Source organism: Vulpes lagopus, chromosome 4 (genome assembly GCF_018345385.1).
Source record: "Vulpes lagopus strain Blue_001 chromosome 4, ASM1834538v1, whole genome shotgun sequence".
In the NCBI taxonomy this organism is placed as follows: Eukaryota; Metazoa; Chordata; class Mammalia; order Carnivora; family Canidae; genus Vulpes; species Vulpes lagopus.
In genome coordinates, this window is record NC_054827.1 from 100,491,212 (window position 1) to 100,515,460 (window position 24,249).

The window sequence follows — 24,249 nt, forward strand, 5'->3', positions numbered from 1 at the left end:
CACACACAGAGACTCCTTTGGCGGTGGATGGGAACACACATTTGTCACTTACACATTACAGGACAGATACACTTGAGGACAGATTGAATTGAACAAGTGTGAACAGGTGCGGCAAACCTGCTGCCTCCCAGGCCCACAGCTCCTGTGGCTCAGGCAAGGCAGTCCCTGATTCTTTTACGGGCTCCAAGGGTGGGGAGGTGGTGGTGGTGACTTTCAGGTCTACCCCGAAAAGGTATTGACAGGAAGTTGGAAGAGAAATGACCGCTTAATTGACATGTCCACTGTGATTTTAACCACAGGACCTCCAAATGTTCTATGGATGGTATTCGAGTTGTCAGTACTTTTTAGAATAAGGCATAAGTCTCAGGGCTGATGAATTAGAGTAAACTAATATGACACCTTCCATGTTAGCAGTGATCTAAATCTGCAAGTTTTGCTTTTTAATTGCTAAAGGGAATGCTATAAAGCTCTAAGAAAATTTATCAGCATCTTACATAAAAACTTCAGAAGCCTCTAGATAAGAAACATATATTTTATTTTTTTTTAAAGAAACATCTATTTTAGAGTGTACACAATTAGCTGCTATCTGATACAAAGATATTTATTTCAACTCAACCTTATTTCTAAGATGATATATCCACATTCCTCCCTCTACTCCTTGACAGGCCTCCTTAACTCTCAATGTAAATGTATTATTATGAAGGTAAGGGATCACAGAATGTGACGGAAAGATGTTGATACAGCATTCTCTTAGCTGCCCATATGAAAGCTTTTGAAAGGGGAAAAAGAAAAAGCTGGGTATGACCACTATGGGCTTCCCCATGCAGGCTCTGTTATGGAAACTGTCTTGTAAACACAGCGCAAAACAGAAACAGGGTGGGCCCGAGAATTCCTATTGCCACCCTCACCAGGGTGGCTGTGCACTTCCTAAGGGCGTCCCCAGAACCTTAGCTGTTTCTCTTCAGTTCAGATTATTCAAAAAGTCACAGTGAAGGCTAAAATGGAACTCTCAGAAAACGTTCTGTAGGCAATTGCAGGCAGTGTAAGGATGCACTGGCTTTAAATCGAGGAAGTAGGTGTAGTAAATCCTAAGCACTGCCAACTCTTGCCAAAGTGTAGCTCATCCCTTTACTGCTCTGAGTCCATTTCTGTTCATGGGTAACCATTGGGACCAGCAAGAGCGGAGAGAGCAAGGCCTGGGAGAGCCAGGGAACATGGATTGAGAATACCTGGCTTCTGCGCCTCACTGCCAGTCACTAGGTACATGGCCACAGCTCCCAAATTGCTTCCATTCTCAATTGCCTGGCTTTCCTATCTGTAAAAGGAAGGGTTTGGACAAGATTAAGCCATTTGAAAAATATTGATTGTATAATACCATGTGACACACAGTGCCCACAGGTTGGCACTCAGAAGAGGTTAAGAACATAAGGGCCATGTTTTCCTGCTACATAGAAAGTGATCCGATTTGTGCTGGACGTGGCAAAGTGGAGAAGAGCGTGGGCATGGTGATGGGCTAGGGGCTCGGCTTTGCTCTCCACCTACCTGTCCCAAGAAGTGAGGTGAGCTCTGCTCAAGCATGGCTGTGGCCTAAAGAGACACACAGTGACTTGGGGATCCCTGTGCAAATGTTCTGTTCTGAATTGGACATGCATGGAGTCTCTGCTGCCCCAACAGGAACTGTAATCCTTCAGAAACTCAATGCGCTGTGCCAGCTCAGGCATAGGCTGTCTCCTGATTGACAAAATTCCCTGAAGCCCAAGTCTGGAGGTCTCTCTTTGGAAACTTGCCATCACAGTGCCACGTCTGGTTGATCACGAGTCCACTGCCCAGTACTGACAGGTGTGGGAGGCAGAGGGATGGGGACAGATGTTAAGAAGAAGGAACAGCAAAAGGCAACACTGGCAGGAATTAGGACTCCACTTACCTGAGATTTGGTGCTGAGAAATGCTAATTCTGTCATCCCCTTGGCCCTGGTCTTTTTAGAAGCTTCCAGGAACTATCTGAGATTCAGGCAAGTCAGACCTGGGGTCAGTCCTCCAGCTCGTTGTACAGTAGACTCATAGCAAATGATTTCTTAAGAACATCAGTAATAAGGATGCCTGGGTGGCTCAGGGAGTGAACATCTGCCTTTGGCTCAGGTCATTGTCCTGGGGTCCTGGGACTGAGTCCTCCATTGGGCTCCCTGGAGGGAGCCTGCTTCTCCCTCTGCCTATGTCTCTGCCTCTTTCTGTGTGTTTCTCATGAATAAATAAATAAAATCTTTTAAAAAAGTACCGGTAATAAACCAGGAGGAAATACAATCTGTTCCTCTCTGGCAGTACCCAAGATGGTAGATGGATATAGCCCTGACTAGTTTACTAAGCATTCTTCCTAAATGATATTCAGTGACCGTTCCACCCAGGTAAGGCAGGGAAAACAAGCAACCTGGGAACTCTAAAACCAGCACACAAAAGCAACTCGGTGAGGCTAAGACCATACTCTGTGCACGTGGATGTACTTCACTAAAGGGTTAAGTGGCCAGAACTAAGACAGAAAACCTACAACACCTCTAGAGAAATACATAATGGTCACGGACAGTAAGCCCATGCCCTACCAATGTTTGTTCTTTTGTGTGTGTGTGTGTGTGTGTGTATGTGTGTGTGTGTGTAAAAAGAAAAAGAAAAACTGAGCAGTGACCTGACCCAAAACTATCAGAGGAAGAAAAGCAACATTAGCTCAAGCCTGAGCAGCAAGAAAAATATGACTCCGTTTGCCAGATAAAATAGGAAGTATCTGCAGCTGGATTACCTCTGTATCAGTCACAAAGGGTCAGTCTACTCATCATGTGACTGAGGCTCTCCACTTCCACTAAGTCCCATTGTCCAAATTAAGCCATCTCTTTTCTGATTCATAAAATAACCATTTCACAGAAAAGTGAATCACTTCGTCACTACTTAGTGTAATGTAAAAGAAGTTACTCTTAGCTAATGTAAAACAATTTCCTAATTAAAAAGAAACATAAGAAAGTGTTCTAAGTATGATTTTTAAGATGCCAGAACTGAGACTCAGAATATGTTTATAATAACCACAAATATGGTTATATGAATTTTTTTAAGGTCTTATCTGTAACAGAAGAGAGTCATCCCCTGGAATTTGATCCTTTACTCCTAATGGGGCTTCAGAATTGCTAAATCACTTAGTTTGGGGGTACACAATGGAGACCTAGCACAAGGCACACTGGGCATCAGTGAATGAATGAAAGAGCACATCTCACTATGGAGTGTGGCGTTCCTCAAGACAAGACAGAGCATAGTGGCCAAGAGCACGAGCTTGGGTTCCATTGCCACATCGACAATCTGTTATAGGACCTTCTGCAAATCACCTCAGTCTTTCAAATGGGATTCAGAATGTTAACGGTCACTCAGAAATCAGAGTTCTTCTGGAACATAAAGAGGCATATGATCTGTGAGAAATAGATTACGAATGTCGGAACACTATTTACCATCAGCATTCAAGAAAAGTCATGAGGTCCAGCAGTGCCATATGCCAGCCTGACACTGTGTTTTGGTTATCTAAGATGTAAGACACCAAGACAAACGACTTCTAAATCTTAAGAATCTATAGCAACTCAGGCCTACAGATCAGTGTCTAGCAGTCTAGCAGTGGATATCTAAAATCCTTATTGGTCTTGAAGCCTGTATAAACTAGTATCAAAATCTGTAAGACATTAAGAGAACACAGTTACATTATGTGACATAAATACAGGCAGATGATACAAATCCATGTTTTTTCTTCCCTGAAACCCAGCTCCAGAGGATGTGAAGTTTTTTTGTTTGTTTTTTGTTTTTTTTTAATCAAGAAGATAATCTGTTTTATCAATAGCTAGGAAGCCATTTTTTTTTGTAAATTATCTGTCAGCTGAAAAAACAATACACTACTTACATCATATTGGAAAAGGAATAACCTCAAGATTTCCAAGCAACACAGCTATTTTTCACATCTGAACTCCCCTGCTGATCGTTAAGAATAATTTCAAACGTCCCATTCTTGGCCTTTGGTTGTGCCAAACCCTGGATAAGTCCGTAACAAAGTTAGTTGCAAAATACTGAATATTTCTGCATGGGGTGCTCAATCTCAATCGTCTGGCCTCCCCTTTCCTTAGTATACCATCATTCACGGCAGTGTGAAGTCTCTCCTGAATCAAGCTGTGTTTACACTAACCTAAAGGAAGTGTGAAATCAGAGTTGTCTTGGTTCTATCTCCTGCAGGCTAATAAACTACCTCCAATTCATCGCTCTACTGTTCTGTGCTTAGAAACATTGCGGCCCAAACTCTGAGCTTGGCCAAGGTGTGGTGGGCATGAGGCAGAGCTGCAATCAGCTCCAAAACGCTCAGTGCTCACTCAACACACTAGAGGATGAGGATGCCATAGTCTTTTGTTGTGGTATCTGCGGAATGCAGCGACAACCATGAATGGGGAGTGGGCAAGACTTGCCTTATCTGATCCAAGATGGTGCTGCTTTCTGTATCATACTCTCAACAAAATCCCCAAATGATCTAAAATGCCGACGAATGAAAGATAGAGCTTCGCTTTTTTTCACTGAACAGCCTGAAATATTAAAAACCTAAGGCAAACTAGAAATAAAACACAATAGGTTTTAAACCAGATTTAAGTTTTTTTTAATTCAAATTGACCCAAAGCAAAACTTACATTACAAAGGAAGAACAAAATACATTATGATATAACACACTAGGAGTTACATGAAAGCTAAATTTGTGGGCAAAGGGCCTCATCCCAATCACATTCTGGGCTAATGGCAATTCTGCAGGAAAAGTTAGAATCTCCATTTGTGTATGGTCCACTCTGGTAATGAAACTATACATTCTTGTCTCTTAGGGTGTGCATCTGACAAATCACTCTAGACTCCTCATGCTCCAGATGTGTACTCTTGCTACTGCCAGAACACTGAATTCTCTAGCGGAAATGCTGTTCCAAGCATGACGGATAATGAATTAAAAAAAAACAAAACAGTCAAGTCCTCCAAACTAACAAGCGTGGATTATTCTGTAGTAAATAGTTTAGAAATATGGGAATTAAATTATCTAAAAAAAACACTCTTAACTCTGCTGTACATTTATAAACACAAATATTTACACACAAAAAAACTTCTGTTTTCAAAAGATGAGGTTTGCAGTTCATTAATGATCATAATCTTTTATAAGCTGGTTTCTTTGGTGTAATTGCCAAATATATTTTTTATAAAGGTTTAGTAATAGGCTTAAACAATAAATTTCAAAAAGAACATAGAAGGGTCCGTGACAAATCTAGTAATGTTTGGAACATTTCAGTGAAGATTCTGGAAAAAACAATCGGTCAATCTTCTGAAAATACTTGCTCTCTCTACTCATTCCGTGACCAGTGAATGCCAATTAAATTCAAATGTGGACCTGCATGTTCATCCCCATATTCTTCTACCGGTTACCACCTTTGAGACTAAAATTTTAGTTATGGTTAAAGAGGATATGTGATTGGGATTTTACTAATAAAAATAAAAGATTTTTTTTAAGTTTCCAGGTAAATCAAACCTCAAACAATAAATAATGGAATTATACACTTCTTCATTAAATAGAAATTTCAATTCCAGGAAGAGCTCTCATAATTTTTTTTTTCCCCGAAGTCGCAGCAGCAATGCAGAATGAAGAATTTACCTTAATCTGATCTTTTTACTTGGAATTCCCTGACTCAAACTCAGTGGCTAACATGGTTTGAAGACCTCTGAATGGTTGGGGAAAGAAAATCATTTTCATCTACCTGAATAAATTAATACACGTTTGGGGAAATAAGCCCTGTGTGAAGGTAACATTACTATCACTGCTCAGAGTGCAGGGTCCGGGTGCCCTCCCCAGCTCCTTGTCTCCCTGGGACTAGGGTTTGAGGGGGAAGTAACACTCAATTCATTTCTGGCCATGCCATGTTCCCGACACTGCAGGTATGTCTCAATTCTGACTTGGGTGCTGGTTGAAAGGATGAGAACACAGCTCAGCTGTACAAGGTAATCTCTCTCAGAAGATAACTTTCTGGAGATGGAGATCACCCATTTCTATCCATATCCATCAGGGGTTCAGTTAGTTTTAGAATGGTAACAAAACTGTCCACACTCTTGTTGGCTCCCTACAAAAACAGTCAATGTACCCCATCAGCGATTCCCCCCAGGTCATTCTTTTTCTGAAGCTGCATGTTCTTCAGGAACCTGTGTGCTGCCCAGGCACAAGCAGATCATATACACCAATGCCAAAGCTACTCCGAATCCAAGAGAACAGACTTTGTGCTTGAGAAAATATTTACTGCTGGCTCTTTAAAAAAGGTAAAGCCAGAGTAGACTCTTAATTCTTAGTTTATACTTTCCAGGTGAAATAGTTTTATACTTGTGACTCAAAACTAAAAATTCAGACAAGAGAAGCCCTTCATCTTGTAAACTTCTGATAACAAATTTATTACTAGTGTGTAAATATTTTGAAATTGCCCAAAGCACTAAGAACAATACTGGGATATTTGAAAAGGTTCTTCTGAAACTAAGATGATGACAGATAAAGCACAGAACACATTTCCAAGGGTATCAGCACAGGTCCCCAATGTCTCTGGAACCTTTCTTATTGTTTCTGACACTTTATCATAACTGTGTTTACACTGCAAACATATGCCAAATCAACCCAGAAAATAAAATAACCATCCCGAAGAGCTTCACTGTGCATAACTTTAAAACAGATAGGAAATGTTGAATTAGCATATCAGGAATTAACCAGACTTACAAGTGTGTACCCATTAGAAATTGTACCCTTTAGAAAAAAAAATTTTTTTAAACTGGGAGAAAAGGGGGGAAAAAAACCACCATTAAACCACCCCAAATTATTTAACCAGTAAAGCCAAACGGTTTAACAATATTTTGGGCTATTTTTAGGGAAGACTCTACCACCAGGATATGAAATTTTCTGCTTAAAGTGAAGTAAAAGACAAAGCTTACAATGAAAACTGCAATTGACATACTCTGGTCCTGCAAGTAAAATGAAAGTGGCGGTTCCTATTCTCATGGGCATGTCAAAGCCGGCTGTGGAATGAGAAACACTGAGTGAAATAATGGATAAAATACACTAGAAAGAGTATTGCACAGGAGGCACTGTTTTAAAAACAGAATACACTGGCTTTATAAAGTTATTTTCTTTCCCATTAATTATTTTAAAAGCACAATTCAACGAGAGACAGAAGTTGAGACCCGATGTCTCTGGTAGTGTACTACAGTTGTTAAAAAAATAAGTTAAAAACAAGAGCACACCAACAGGAAAGCAGAGGTACTGGATTTATGTCATCCGAGAGCTACATTAATTAGGAAAGGAACGGTCTGAAACAGCCAATTTGTACTCATTAAAAATGAATGAGGTGACAGAGTTACTTTAAAAATCTCTTAGGGCATTTTCCAGTAGAACCCAGGACCCCCCTGGGTGAAACTGTGCCTCCAAACCTTAACAAGTGCTCTGCTGGTTTATAATGTCGTGCACGCCCATGAACCCATAAATTTGGAAAGGGTAAATTCTCCACTCCAGCCCTGCTTGTGTCATTTTGGAAAAACAATTTTTGTAAATGCAATATTGTATAGAAAGCTTGGACCTCTTAAACCTGGACCAAGAAACCAAATTAAGACCTTCAAGCATGTGGTGTGTGTGTGTGTTTATATATATAAAAAAGTCCCTCCCCTACCATGAAAACCAACCAACCAAACAAACAAACGAAAAACCTAAAAGTGTATACCTGCTTTCTGACTTCACAGCAAATCAGAAATTGCATAGGATATACTTTGTGCAAGGCAAAAAGCCTTTTAAGTATCTGGAATATAACTCCTAATCTTGCTCACAGTTCTGTGTACATCAGATATCATCAAATTTGTGTTTTAAGTAGTCTTTCATGACCTTGGCAATTGGTAGTTCATCAAGTAGCTTTAGGTTTTGAAGGCCTATACACTGTCGAATTTTAATTCGGCACAGGTCCTGCAAGTTTCTGGGCTGTCCTAAAAAGACAGAAAAAAGAAACTGTTACAAAGCTACACAGCACAGTATTTAAGGCAGTTTTTTCGGTTCTGAAAAGAACAGTTTGCTTCACTGGGACATGTCGTCTGTGGACTTCCCATGCAAAGGACCAGACAGACTCTTACTGAGAGGACTTGGGGGAGACTTCACGTGAGGTCTCATCTGATGCTTTTCACAACCCTGGGGTGATGGATATTTTTAACTCCATGTTACAAATAAGGACTCAAAGGATTAGGGATTTGAGCAAATTGCTCAATGTCAGGTTACCAATTTAAAGCTTTTTTAGACAGAGACTAAAACCAGTTCTTCTGAGTCTAAGCCTGGTATTCTTTTTATTACAAAAGAGAATGGCGGTTTTCATCCTGGGATGCCTCTAATATGTTGAGTGAACCTAGGTAAGCAAATCATCCCTCTGGGCCAAAGTTTCTCCATCTGAAAAGTGGAGGGACCAAATGAGATGCTGTCTAATGGGGCCTCTCCTTTCAGCTCACTGTCTAGGACACTGGAGCCTAGACATATAGCATGATCTGCAGGGAACTTTCCCAAGTGACATCTGCCTCCTGGTTGCCATGATTCTGGACATAGGAGACTCTTGGCTTTGGGCATGAGACTGGGGCAGGGGAGGTAGAAAAAGCACCCCAAGCTATTCTGAATCTATGTCTCTTCAAATCTCGGACCCTCAGCATGTGCCGATAAAAACCACTGCTGTAACTCAACTCAAAAGAAAAATTACAAAAATTCAGTTTTTTCACTTTTGAAGACTGTATTTTACCAAAACGACTTAAATGACCCCAAACACAGGCAAGAATTCTAAGCAACAGTGCCTCAGTCATATCTGGACTCACATAAATTCTCCTTTCAGATTAAATGCTAATGAACGGCAAAAGCTGACATGTTGAATGCTTACTCTGTGCCATGTATCCTTAAGCTCTCCACATACACTAACTCGTTTCATCCTTTTATGAGGGAAGTACTTTGATCATCGTCCCCATTTTACAGACTCCTTGTGTCTCAGAGAGATTAAGTAACATGCTCAAAGTCAAGTAGAATGCCATACTTCAGCGATCTCAAACTTCTTGGTCTCAAATCCTCTTTGCATTTTAAAAATTTATCACAGACCCAAAAGAACTTCCATTTTTGTGGGTTATAACTATCAATAATTACCATATTAGAAGTTAAAGCAAATTTTAGAAATACTTATTCATTTAAAAAATAAAAATAAGCCCATTACACGTGGCCATTGATAACACTGGTATAAAAATAATAGTATCTTAAAAAATAGTAAGAAGAATGATGTTCTTTCATATTTTTGCAAAGTTCTAAAAAAGGATGGCTTAACAGATGACAACTGAGTTCTCATACATGCTTCTACATTCAATCTGCTGTAATAAAATCATCGCGTCTCTGGACAAGTCCACTTACACTCACGAAAGAAGAACGTGAAAAAGGCAGATAATGTCTCTGTATTATGAAAATCATTTTGACCTCAGAGAGGGGAAAGGAGTCCTAGGCCATACATGGTGAACCACTGCCAAAATTAGTACTTCACCCTTTACTTGAACTGTCCTTGTTTATAGTAATCATCATTATTCAAAATTAAGTAATTCTTCATAAATGAAAAAGGCTCCTTAAATCTCTTAGAAGGCCTGTGTGAACATGTGCTTTCTAAGAGTTACTTAACACATGGTTTTCTTTTAACAGAATTGTAGGAGCTACTGCTTTCCTAGAAATGCCTGTAAACCTGGAGCATGTGCAGCTACGGGTATCTGCACACCAATCTGTATGAGGCTGTGATACACACACACTCATGTGTCTCTCGCCAAGATGTGTCTTCTCCATTTTCCAGATGTCTGCTAAAAGGCACTTCCTTAAGGGTGACAAAGTCAGGTTCCCCATCAGATACTCCAGAGCTCCAGCACTTAATAAGACTGCAATTTTACATTTATTTGATGATTATCTATTAATGCTCACCTTCTTCACTATCTAACATGTTCCATGAGGGCAAGACCACATCTGGCTGCCAATATAGCCCACTGCCTGACACAATACTCAGTAAAAACTAGATGAATGTATGAATACTTACCAGGCTTGTTCGTAAGGGACAAACCAGTCAACTCACGGCAAAACCCACGCATGTCAACAACAAATCATTTTCTAGCCTGTTTTGAATTATTTTTCACCACCCTTCATGGGCTACCATTAGGAAGGGAATAAATTATCATTGTCATTTTTTGATTAAATGCTTACAGTATTTGATTGCAAATGTAAACCAGAATATGAATTAGATATGAACCTTCTTTTTTTCAAAGTAAAGAATCTGATTTTCCTAATAGATGGCAGGTTCTTTTCAAATGTAATATTAATAAAAAAGAAGAAGCACAACATATTCAGGCAAAAAACAGGTGAGGATAAAGTTGATGTGCAGAAGTATACATACATACTTAAATGGAAACATATCGTCCGACGATGTAGAAAACCTGTATTACTGGAATTTGCTTAGCTAAGGGGAAAGAAGAAGGGATCTAGGCAAAGGGTTACGTAAGAGGGATCTTCTGATAGTCCTATTTTGTGCCAGACTGTGTTCTCCAAAAATAACCACAACATCATCTATGCCTCATGCTCTTTTTTACAGTGTGACCTATACTCCCACGTTTAAGAGATGGAGCCAAAGTTCCCTTTCCTTGAAATTGAGTGCGGTTATTACTATGGTTGAAGAGTATGCTATGTGACTGTTACGACTAAGTCATAGAAGGGGACACACTTTCATCCAGCTCCTGGGACACTCACTCTGTGAGCACAGCTACCACCATGCCATGAAGAGGTTTGAGCAGTCTAGAAGAAGGAACTGAGGTCACTGCTCAGCAGCCCTGGCTGAGATCCCAACCACCAGCACCAAACTGCCAACCTTCAGAGTACGCCACTCTGAAAGTGGAGAGGCCCTAGTCAAGTAATTCCAGATGACACTGCATGGAGCAGAGAAGCAAAATAATCCACTATTACTGTGTTAAGCCACTAAAATCTGCAGAATTAGATAACAGATTCTGGGACCCGGAAGTAGAGTGTTGCCATTAAAAAAAAAAAAATCTAAAATATGTGGCTTTATCACTGGGACCATGTGGTGGGGAAGGGCTGTGAGGAGTCTTGTCCCGGCTTAAAAGAAAGTTTTAAAATGTTACTAGAAACCAAAAAACAAAACAAAAAGTTACTAGAAACTGGAGGAAAGAGGAGCCTTTTATTAGTGGCAGCAAGTTTGGCAACACTGTCCCCTGCTGTAACATAGAAAAGTAGTAAAGATATCCTAATGGTCTAGTTAAGAAGATTCTGCAGGCAGACTATTGGAGGTAACTGGCTTTCCTCCTGGTATATGATAAAATGCAAGAAGGCAAAGATAAACTAGCATCTGTAATCCAAGGGACGTAGCTACAGAAATCCTATCATCCTCAGAAGCAACCTCCATAGGGGCCTTTCCCAGGGACAGATGTACTTTCTATGTCTAAACATCAGAGGGTTTTAATGATTTGCTACCGATTTTTCTTCTCCTTAAGTGATGTGTTGTGGCAATCTTTTGCTATTTTGGGAGACTCTGATCTTTTAAAGATTTCTTGACCATCTATAATCCCTGTCTGCAGAAAGACCTTTAATGGGAGAGGCATATCTTTGTGGTTAAAAGCATCAACTCTGGAGCAAGACAGCTTGGGTTTGATTCTTGGCTTCCACCACTTACAGTCTGTGTGATCTTAGGCAAGCTACTTAACCTACTGCCTCAGAGTCCTCATCCGTGAACCAAGGATAACGACACCTATATCATAGCCCTTAAAAGCATCAAAAAAGTTAATTTTGTTACAGTGCTTATGGTACAACACCAGGTACATAGTAAGGGCTATATAAGTGTTTGTAAATAAGTGTTAACATAGTGATTTTTAAATATTTTAAGGATAACATTTGCTTCTCCTTTCCAGGAAAAGTAGAGGGTGCTTCTTGGAAGTTGAAGTCTCCACCTTCCTGGTGTTAAGAGAGAAAGACAACTAGCTGGCAGCTTAATAGTAAAGGAGCAACTGGTAATCTGTTACAGGGAAACTGTCCCAGGCAAACTGATGGAAATGACACTCTGGAAATCACTGCACGACTTTGGGCAGGCAGAGATGTAAGAACTTAAACTGTATAAAAAGCTGTGTGGTGATGAGGTGAGGGATGTATTTGTGCTACTGTACCACAAATACAGATATGAACTCATGTTGTCACATCAAAACACTGAGTAAATAGCAGGCTTAAATAGGAACGAGCGAGAAGGACTATTCATTGTCACCACTACTATTTCTAAGACTGACTAAAAAGTTTTTGGTTTTTTTTCCCCCTAGGAATATCCTTTTAGGAACAGAAGATTATGATTGACAAAGAAGTACCTACCTTCTAGTCAACACATCACTCAAAAGTCTTACTGAGCGCCTACTATGTCCCAAGGATTAAAGGGGTGAGAGGAGAGAAGGAGGCAGAGAAAAAGGCGGCAGAGGAAGAAAATAAAGAGAAACCAAAAACAACACACACGTGCACAACATTTACTAGGTGTCACAGAAAATTAGTCCTACACTGTTAAATAACAACCACCTTGTCCAAGGGATTGTTACAGGAGAGACCTGGGGGGATATCTCACACGAGAGTATAATTTCAGGCATCATAAACATTTTGGGGGATGCAGAAACACTACAAGGTATAACAACAAACTACAATGGGATTGCATAACAGTTCAAAAGGCTATTAGTCTCTCCATTTGGTAAAAGCAGCCCATCATTAGTAATAATTGGGCTGGTATAAAATAGGAAATCAGCTTTTGAAGGGTCTGGTCTAGGATAAATTACAAAACCAGGGCAGCAGCATAATTTAGAAAATTAAATATCTTAAACCACCTCCTTTTACTACCACCATTATCACATTCATGATAGGCTAAATTTATTTATTTAGGTAAGATATTTGCAAAGGTAGAAAAGCAAAACATTTCTGTATAACCAGAGAAAAAATGAAAGCAAAACAAACTTGTCTTCTTTGGGGGAGAGGGGAAAGAAGCTGCAAGTAGAGGAGAGGGTGTAAAGAGATACAAAGAAAGGTTTAGCCTCCTTTGAAAGCTGTATACAATCCAACTTATTCCTTTCAAGTACCTCCCCATTGCAGGTCAGCATCTGGAATGGTCTCCCAATACCTCTGTGTTTTATTTCAGCTTCCCATTTTAAAATCCTACCATAAACACATTTTATTCCTTTGCTTTTGTCTCTGAATTTCCTTCACAGAGACTCAGTAAGAAAAGTGTTTGACAAATCTTTATAGGACAATGGCAGTTTCTAGCTCATCTTAAAAAGAAATATCATGGCACTGTAAAATAATTTAACTCTTAGAATCCAAATATATGCAGTATCAACCTTGATATTTGTCCATTGGTTACATTTGTTTCCACAGGCTAATGAGCTTTGACCTATACTCTTCATTTGCACTCAAACTAAACAGAACCATATACTAGTTCCTAACAAATAACAAATCTCTAGAAGCCTATATTAAAAACAGAAAGCAATATAAATATCATGAAAAAAGTGCAGAATAAGGTAAAGCTTTCTAGATCAAAGAACCTTAAAATGTAGTATAATGTGACTTAAAACGACGTACTATTTATTTATTTCTAAAAGTGATTTTAGTAATTGGGACCCAAAGGCCTATTAAGACAACAATGTAGATGTCTGGCAAATCCTCCACTGATCAGAAAAAGAAAAAAAAAATCAATAATCAAAATCACTGTAAGATGCACAAATTATTTCTCTAAAGAGTTACTCTAGATAATAACACTGTTTTGATATCATCCTACCTAAAAAAAATAAATTAAAGAAGCATTTGAGGGAATGAGGGGAACCTGATGCACAGGTGGTGTTTCATGTGATCATCTGCTCACATGCCTGTCACTGTACTAGGTTTAGCTGAGAAAGCCACAGACTAAATTTTACCTCCTTAAAAAAAAAAAAAAAAAAAAAAAGTCATGACTTCTATTCTTACTTTTTAGAGTTTGAAATGGTTTTTGAAGTTTAACTCCTCCTGCTGAGTGAAACAGTGTCGACAATTTAAATAAAAACACATTTCAGGTTACGGCAGTTTACACAACAATATTTTTAGCAATGTTTATACAATATTTTTAAATACCTGTGATGCTGTTCTAGAAAGCAACAAGCTTAAGTACTTGACAGATTAAGTCTCCCCCTGTTTACTGAATTCAATTCCCATCTACCTAATCTTTTTCTCTTAGAAATATGAGCCATTTAATTTCTGCAAATATACAAATCAAAATACAACCCAGTCCAACCTTTTACACACTGATGAATACTGAGTGGCTGCTTCAAGTCTGTAACCAGCATCTACTAGAAACACAGATGGCTGCATGACTCGGCCTCCTCTCGGATAGTAAACAAAACCAAATTGCATATTCTCTGCCTTAAGAATAATCTATAGCAGAGCTTGCCACAGAAATAAAAGTCAGCTGTTTAGCGAACAAGAATTAATGGTTAACTTACTCAAGAAATTCTTGGCACCTTGGATATGCTACTCTCTGAAACTGGGATCTAAAATCCAGGGTACTAGTTTTCCAAACTAATTTGAATAACAAATCTGTTTATCCTCACAGCAGCTGATAGAACCACAATTTTATAAACATACTTCAGGAATCATTATCTCTATAGATCCTAAGTTGAAAATAGGCTGGCAGAGGGCAATTAGTAATTTAAAGTAGTTCATTTTATACAGACTGTAACTGCAAACAGAAATATATTAGAAATTCACCAAACGTGAAAACAGGAGGCTAACAATGTGTCCTTGAAAATTAGAATGTGGAAGTTGTACATTACTAGGGTCTCAATTTCTTAGTTTTATAACCTCTTCGCATTCTTAAAATCAGCGGACCTCCTAGAATTTTTGTTTATGTGGGCTCTATCTGTATTTGCCACACTTAGAAATGAACATTGAGAAATTTAAAACATATTAGTTGATTCATTTAAAAATAACAGTAATATGGGGTGCCTGGTTGGCTTAGTAGCAGAGCATGTGACTCTTGATGTTGGGGTTGTGAGCTCAAGACCCACACTGGGTGTGGAGATTACTAAAAAATAAAATCCCTTAAAAATAAGCTAAAAATAATAGTAATATAAATTCATTATCAGTTGAAGTAAGTTTTTATAGGAAAAAAGCAGCTGTTTTATAAAACAAAAAAGGTTTCACCAGAAGAGTGGCACTGTTTTACATGTGTGCAATTATCTCCTAAGGTCTGGCTTCATTACAAGATAGCTGGATTCACAGATCTGCTCCTGCATTCTGTTCTAATATGCTGTCTTAATTGAAGTACCTGAAGAAAATCCAGCCTCATTCACATAGTTGGAAAAGGAAGGAATATTTTCATCACTTTTTTATAGATGATTGCTACCCTCTTTGATGCTTCACCAAAACTCGGCGAGTGGTATTTTTTTAAAGGTTAGTTGAAATATGAAATCTGAAACCAAGTCAAAAACTTTTGTATTCTTTCACATTAAAATCTGTTGCTCTAGGGATGCCTGGGTGGCTCAGTGGTTTAATGCCTGCCTTTAGCCCAGGGCGTGATCCTGGAGACCCGGGATCAAGTCCCACATCAGGCTCCCTGCATGGAGCCTGCTTCTCCCTCTGCCTCTGCCTATGTCTCTGTCTCTGTCTCTCTCTCTCTCTCTCTCTCTCTCTCTCTCTCTCATGAATAAATAAATAAATAATCTTAAAAAAATAATAAAAAAAATAAAATCTGTTGCTCTACTTTGCTCTTTGAAAGGATATTTTTAACTCAGACATTTTTTTTTTTTTTTGTCACATTATGCATTAGTCCTTTGGAAAACATTGGCTCACCAGGTTATGGAGATCTTCCAAATGTTGACCCATTTCATTAGAAAATATTTTTTAAATCCCTTTTGTTAGTATTGCCACTGATCTCAAAAAAGCCTTTGCATATTGAGAAACTGTCGATGTCATAGTAGGAAGTGTAAGCTTTTCAAAATTCTAAATTTCACCTGAAAGCTCAACTTTTATGACTCGTCGTAAATATTGTCAATTGTTTCTCTCTCTCTCTCTCTCTTTTTTTAAAGATTTTATTTATCATGAGAGACACAGAGAGAAAGGCAGAGACACAGGCAGAAGGAGAAGCAGGCTCCCTGTGGGGAGCCTGATGTGGGACTTGATCCCAGGATCAGGACCTGAGCTGAAGGCTGGTGCCCAACTGCTAAGCCACCCAGGTGCTCTCAATTGTTTCTCTTAACATGACAAGAAAAGTCTGTCAAATCTCCCAGACTAAACAGCTATTGTTTGGCTGTCAGTCAATCTTCCAGGTAAAAAATGGGTGTTCCACAAAAAAAGCTGCTGGTTCAGCTCAAACAGAAGAGGTGCTTCTTCTCGATTCAATCACAGCACTTTGGTATGCAATAAGAATACACTGCCATTTCACAGAGTATTAAAAAGGCACATACTCAGAGGGATCATATTTAATGGGATTAATTTTACTGCTTTGTAAAGACATCCCTAAATGGAACTGGAATCTTCTTTAGAGATTGCCTGGTGGTGAAGAACATAAGGACTACTTGGACCCTTTGGGGCCACTGCCTCGATTAATACTGAGGAGCTGGCAGTATGACCCACCATTGCTCTTACACCATCAGTCAAATGACAGTGGAATGAAAGAGGTGAATAACATCTCAGCATTGCTATGAAATCAGTTTTGACCTCATGGGTACCTAAAATGGTCTTGAGGAACCCCCCAAGAAAACCACTGTCCTACATAAATCATAAAATATAATCACAAGCAGCAGGAAATCATCCCATTTAACAGTGGTTACTGGCAAGAATTTTAAAAAATGGAGAGACCCCAGGGACTGCAGTCTAATTCCCCCATGTTTCAGAGGAGGGGAGCTGGGAGGCTAAGTGGCTTGCCCAAGGTTTTTAGGCAAGTCAGACATGGGGTCAAGAGCCCATTAGCTGCTCTCTCCACCACTACACAGAGCTAATTTAATAGCATCTTTGACACAGGCAGAACTAACACATCTTGAGGATGATACACGGGAGAGCTATGCCTCTGAATTCTGGGGCGGTGGGGGTGGGGGGGGTGGAACACTACTCAGTCCAAATGACCAGGGATAGGATATTTTTCACTTTTTATGTAAAAACAATAAAACCAGTCAACAGACTTCCAGTTTTAGCTCCTGAACACGTAAGGAGTTTGGAAGTCATTACTCCTGCCCTTGCAGGAAAAAAAAAAGTTGAACAAACCCAAAATCAATGACTTCTCTTAAACTAGCCCACCCGTGGAACAGATGTCACAGGTCAAACCACCACAAAGTCAAGAGAGAGAAACAGATCCAGAGTCACTGCTGAGTTCTGCATACCTGGAGCAGAAGCTGCTAGAGTCATAAACTGGTAGGAACACTTAAATGGTAATTTTGACGAATTACCTGAGGCTGTCTGTGGACTGGCCTGACAGTGGGGGCCACTGTCTTAGGAGGTCCCCACATTCTCTCAGTTTTATCTCCAGGAACCTCACCAGGCTGTCACAGTGAACAGCTAATAAAAACCCCGTGTGGCTCTGGCAAGGGAGGAAGGTAAGAATAACCATGTGACCTAGGCCCAGAACTTTCTTCATAACAAAGGCCTATTCTCTAATGGAAAGACTTTACCATAGTCTTATCCCACCTGGACAAAGAACAGTTCTCTGACCCCATTCCCCATAGTCTTCCTGTCTTATCAAGGTATATGAGTGGGGAGGAAAAATCAGGAAGGGCAGACGAGTGGGTAAACTAAGAAACACTTACAAAGGCCACAGCCCAGGGACACACAGGCCCACTGAGAGACTGAGAATTCATCTGAAGTTTATAGGCTGCTGGCCTCCCCCATACCCTACCACAACAGCAACAGGGCCCCAGTGGGATGACCATGGTCTTCAGATGAAAGAGCCCCAAAATGCAGATACTTCTGAGGAGTACTGAGAGAAGCCAAAGCCAAGAGGGGAGACAAGACCGAGGAGGCAGGAGGGTCTGAAGCCTCTGGCACCTACAGCTACAGCAGACATGGCACATAGCCCAGCTCCCAGCCAGGTTCACAGAGAACCTGACATTTAAAGGCCTATTTACCTCCATTCCTATTACCTGATCCATCATGTCTGGCTTCAATAAAAAATTATAAGACAGGCTAAGAGAGGCAAGAAAAAACAACCATCGGAAGAGACAAAGCAAGCATCAGAACAGATTCAGCTATGACACAGATGTTGGAATTATCAGACAGGCAATTTAACTATGATTGCTCTGTTAAAACTAACAAAAACCGTCAATGGTAATAGTCAAATCTTGCTCCTCTAGCTCCTTAATGAAACAGCATCCCTGCAGAGATGGATTCTATACAGTAAGTATAGACATAGGGTCCCTGGCAAAGGGAGAAATGGGTGACTAGCTGACGCCTCCAACAGCCTTTGACCTTGCTGCATGCGCAAGTCTTGAATTCCACTTTGCCTTCTGAACATTTCCTTCTTGTGCAGAAAGGGTAAGCTTATAATCGAAGGCTCTCCTAGGCAGACAGCACAACAGGGCACCTGTTCTGCTAATTGCCAGGCCAATCAGATGTGGAAGCAGCCTACTTCCAAGTGGCACTCTCCAGCGGGGAACCATCTCATTTACTGCCTCTGCTACTCTGACATGACTGTGTTCTCTAAAACCTTTCTCTGATTTCCAGACCCTTGGGCACAAGAAACTGCAAGTACCAGATCTTTTCAGGCCCAAGGCCTTTTCCTGCAGAGGTGGCTGGCTCAAGGAAGTCTGTACCTGGGGGCACCAGGGTGGCTCAGTGGTTAAGCATCTGCCTTCAGCTCAGGTAGTGATCCGGGGTGCTGGGATCGAGTCCTGCATCAGGCTCCCCACAGGGAGCCTGCTTCTCCCTCTGTTTATATCTCTGTGCCTCTCTGTCTCTCATGAATTAAAGAAAATCTTAAAAAAAAAAAAGTCCATACCTACCACATGCATAATTTGTGCCTGTATGTTCAGAAGTGGGCTTCCCTCCAAACTGAGCTCTTCACTACTTCTGTGAACAAAATTCCAGGCATGCAGGTAATTAAAATCCCTCTTTTTTTTTTTTTCTTTAGACCCCATAAGTTTAGAAGTTTTTTCCAGTCAATGCCTGAGGTTCAGTTTTCTTGTGTTACTTCTCTCTTAAAGGATTTTACATTCTGAATAATTCCTTCGTCCCTATGGTGAGTAGGAGAATTTTCATCACGGTACAGGGAGAAGACAGGGGAAGAGGAGCACTAGATTACAATCCAGTTGCTCAGGATGAGTTCAGTTATCATTTAACCATGTCCTCGGGGTAAGTTTTACTGATGAAACAGTCTTTATCGACATTTTAATATTGTATACTTCGTTTAACATTTTCGTGGGCTTGCCTTTTTCTTGTACATAAATGTTTACTTTCTCTTTTGAATTGGGCAGATGTTCCTACAACATTCTGCTCTTTACCTTCACCTAGATAGATAATTTTAGCCCATTCCCATACACCAGAGCTTCCCTGATCCTTCAGCTCTATAAGGGTGTTTAACGCTATGTACAAATTATCCTATTTGAATTAACTCTGTGCATTTGCATGACCCTGAGAATGAGGCTTTCCTTAAGTTTTGTGCTCCAGGCACCTCACTTGCCTGAGTCTCAGCCCCAGTGCAAGGTATTTAGCTCCTTATCTGGGGCCTCAGCCCAAATGTACCCCTACTGGAACTTCTGCTACAAACACTGTCTGCACAGCCATTTCTGCCCGTGATCAGTCACATCTTCCTGATTTTCTCTGTTGTTCCATTTATTTCATTTATTGTTTCAAGTAAAAGAACAGTAAAAGTAACAAAAGAACAGTAAAAGGACAAAAACTGGCTTCTCCAGGCTGTAAACATCTCCCCTTTGGCAAGGTGATCCGTCTTCTTCAGGTATGATCTTTGGCTCTTCTGAGCTGTGTTTAAAAAGCTGCGCCTTCACTTGACTGTCTTTCTGGAGGAGACGATGTGAATTCCAGGCCTTCTAGAAAACAGACTTTTCTGGAAGTCTGGCTGCAGGTGAACAGTACCAGCAGCTCTCCATGGCTTCTCCCTCACCCCGTGATCAACAAGGCACCAGCAGATACTACTCCATACCTACACCACTTGATCAGCTCTGTTTGTATGCAGTGTACATGGGAGTTTTTATGGCAATTTTTCTAAAAAAAAAAATCACAGTACCTTTTAGGTACTAGAATTCTGTCTTGAGCTCTTCTAATTTAAATAAACTGCTTCTGGTCACAATGGTGCAACGAACAGTAGAATGGACCTGAATAAAAACCACCAAGTGGCATTTCTGCCATCCTCAGTCTGACTTCTCAGATTAGAAGCCAACAGCTCGGTGCTCAATGGGCACTGCAGAAGCTGGAAGGAGCTTGTGGATTTGACTTGATGCTCCCGGAACTATGCAACCTTCTTTCAACTCTGGTTTTCAAGAGAGCTCAGTGGAGAGCTCCCAAAACCATGGGCTACAGTTGGTCCTTCTAGCGGACAATTATTCCGTTGGAAAGAAAATCTAATAAATGATATACAGGTGAAGCAGAAATGTTTCCTTTGCTTTTGACTGGAAACACCACTAGCAAGTCAACAAGGAATGGATTATGCCAAGGCACCTGAACATAAAGGATATTGCAGCCTTCATAAGACTGATGGCCTTTCACTTCTGAAAAACTACCACATGCTCAGCCACCATCTACCCTGTTGGTGTGGTCAACTAGCTGACCCACATTTCCTGAGGACCTACTAGGTACACAGCCCCACTCCATGTGCAGTGGGAGAGCTCAAACACAAACAGGCAGCCCTGTCCCTCTTTCATCCACCTCTAATTTTAGAGGTATCTGCAAGTCTTTTTTTTTTTTTTTTTTTTTTAACTCAACAGTCTTGCTCCCCAGCTGTACTCTGTGTTAGAAATCAGCTGCTCTGAGGCTGGTGATAAAGTGGTGGCTCCCTACCAACCCTCTTTGTGTCTCCATATGCTGACTACACCACCAAGTCCACCAAGGTGAAAAACAGGAGGCTGGGGGAGAATAAGAATCTAAGGGATTCACTCTATTGGTAGCAAGCCAGGCTTTGCTGTTCATCCACTGTAGTTTAATTATTCTATTGTAAAAGACACATATAGTACTTAAAATGTGCCAGTGTTTTAAGCAGATTATAAACATTAACTCATTTAATCCACACAACAAGCTTATAAGGTAGATATAATTATCCTAATGCTAACATGAGGACACTGGGGCACAGAGGAGTTAGGTAACCTGCCCAAGGTCACAGATGACAGGTGACAGAGTTAGGGCTTGAGCTTGGCAGCCTAGCTCTAGTCGATGCCGTTAACTGCTGAGCAAAATATTTAACAAAAGGTGCTGAGGCAGTCATGTTAATTTAACCACGGGTCTCTAGTGAGAAGTTAAAACAGAAACAATAGCAACAACAAAACTATTCAGAATGTATAAAGAATAAGAGATACTTCATAGCTTTTTCCATGACAGAATCCTAACTTTCAGTTCAAGAGTAGTATTCTCTCTCATAATACCAACATCTCTCCCAGTCTGTGAATGAAGACTGCTAGAAAATTTGCTGAGAGAACCAGCACTTGAAATTTCAAGGCAAACTTTTTGTAAAATGTGGCTAGAACCTGAAGAGTCAGAGTAAGCTGGTGAGGAATCACCACAGACAACATCTCCCATCTCTCAGTATGCCATGTGCCTCAAAAACTTTCTCCAAGGGACCACCTACCAGTCAGCCCAAAACTCCACTCCCAAGGCAGAGAGATCTGTGCTGTAGAACACGGGAGCCGCTAGCACTCATAGTCAGCTAAATTTCAATTAATACAGTTAAATTAAAAATTCAGTCCCTGAGTAGCATTAACCACATAACTTGTATACAATAGCCACATGGAGGTAGAGCTAATGGCTACCATACTGGACAGCACTCAGAGACCATTTCCATCACCACAGACAGTCCTACTGGACAGCACAAGTTACATCCTGAGTGATTTCTTTTTAGGTCTGCAGACACACAGTGGTAATAATGTCATTTCTTCCTTTTCATAAACACACAAAATTCAAATTACACTTCATCTGTTCATAAGATTTCTCCTCCCACGTTCAGTTCTAAGCAGGAGAGCAGATTATTCACAAGATCCAAACCCCTTATTCCTCAGTACCCAGAACAGTGTATTTGTCCTTCCACGATGATGACTGAAAGGGGAAAAATCAGGTGAGAAAAAGGGAATTCATTTAAAGAGTACAGAGGAGGGCAAAATCAAACATTTTGTTTATAAACTTCAGCTTTGGGTTGGATGTTGAGCTCTGAGACACACGCTTGACTAGTTGTGGAGGAAGCTGGACAAGAGAGGGTAACTATATTCACACAGACTAATATCCCTGCCAGAAAAACAATGCAAACGTGTCCAACACAACGCAAGGTGGTCACACATTTCCAGGCTGTAAGAAGTGCCCATACCCAAATAGGTCAGAAGTGGAAGACAGGTGGGCCAGGGACAGTGGCACCAGATTTTCCACTGATGACAAGTCTTTTCTTACAACTCCTGGCATCCTTAACCTGCATTACTAGGCTCCCTCACTCAGTAACACTTATTCCTCTCAGGTGGGTTCACATCACAGGAAGCCAGAAAATCAACAAAAAAACGGGGAAGAGCTTAGCGATAAAGCATAAATTCTAGGACACTTCCACAGTGATGAAACCTAGAGTCCAAGGCTCTCATAATTCTTCAATCAGAAGTCCATGAAAGCCTGAATGACTACTTGTATGTCCGGTAAGAACTGCCTTGTTCTAACAGAAGTCTTTGAGAATCTGACAATTTCTCCTCTTTGTCCCTCCCATCTGTTCTTCTCACAGCCCAACAGGACTGAATTTATATGAAATCTTATGATATATCAGAGCTTTCCTTTTATTTCAGGTGAATGAGATATAAGTCATATTATTAATAACTTGTTAATAAGCAGGGTTGATAGGAATCATTAGTGTCTGCTCATTTTAAGCTGTAAAATTATCTGAAGCCCCCCAGAAGATGAAAAATTTTTAAGAATTCAGTAATAGTAATAATTAAATTACATACTTGTGACTTCTTGTAAGAAATCCAAACATGGTCGACTACTTCCAGAAATACTTATGGAAACAGCCAATGGGGTCTGTCCTTCATAGTTCCTTGTGTTTGTGTCTGCTCCATAGTTATATAACATCCGTGCACAAAGCACATCATCCCTAAGGGCAGACAAATGTAAAGGAGTCTGTCCATCTTCTAAGCGACCCAAGTTTGTGTCTGCTCCTCTCTGAAGGAACATTCGGCAATAAGAGTGATTGCTTTTGATCACAGCGTAGCGCAACAGGAAACCGTTCTGGATGTCAATGTTGGCATTGTGGTCCAGGAGGATCTTCACGCAGCTTGACCTTTCTCGGATGATGGCGAGCTGAAGTGGAGTTGTGCCTTTATCACTAAGTGGGTCAACCTCAGCCTTGAACTCCAGTAGGAGTCGGACAAAGGAGTCCCTACCATAGTGAGCAGCCACATGGAGGGGAGTCCAGCCATCATTGCTTTTGGCATTAATAATGTCACTCCTATATTCAGATTCTAGCATCAGGCGTGCAATCCGGGCCCGGCCATGCATGGCTGCATAATGAAGAGCAGTGAAGCCTCCGATCAAGTCCTTAACTGTCGGATCAGCTAGGGTTAAAACCAAAATGAAAACATTAGCAGACTCGAAGACAAAACAATGAACTCTACCATGGCCCATTCCTATAAAAAATGTGAAATGATTAAAGATTATAATGAACATCAAGTACTTCTTTCCTCAGTTTAATTGAAGCATAGTTTTCATGAAAAATAAATTTTGATAGAAAGTTATCAAACCTGGGTTAACAAAATGAAACTGACTTACAGAGTATTTACAAGATAGATAAGCAAAAACAGAGAGTTCAGATCTCCATAGGCCCTCTCTGTGCTAATTTAACCAACTGCTTTCGGCTACTCAACTCTCTCATCTCTGTATTGTTTCATGTTTCTCTTCTGTTTTGAACTTTTTGTTTTATTTTCTCTTGTGCTTCTTGGTCTTAAAGAGAAGCATGTGTAGCAACATCTG

At 40.4% G+C, this 24,249-nt stretch overlaps 1 protein-coding gene across 1 annotated transcript in view; it reads right to left on the bottom strand.

Moving 5' to 3' along the window:
- Positions 1-4,641: 4,641 nt before the first annotated feature.
- ASB7 (ankyrin repeat and SOCS box containing 7) overlaps positions 4,642-24,249 on the bottom strand; it is a 56,720-nt gene continuing 37,112 nt past the window's right edge. The window contains exons 5-6 of the mRNA XM_041752519.1: positions 23,229-23,834; positions 4,642-8,039 (exon numbers count right to left, since the gene is read on the bottom strand). Of these exons, the coding sequence (XP_041608453.1) occupies positions 7,900-8,039; positions 23,229-23,834 (746 nt within the window). The 3' untranslated portion in view covers positions 4,642-7,899. The remainder of the gene's footprint in view (positions 8,040-23,228; positions 23,835-24,249) is intronic.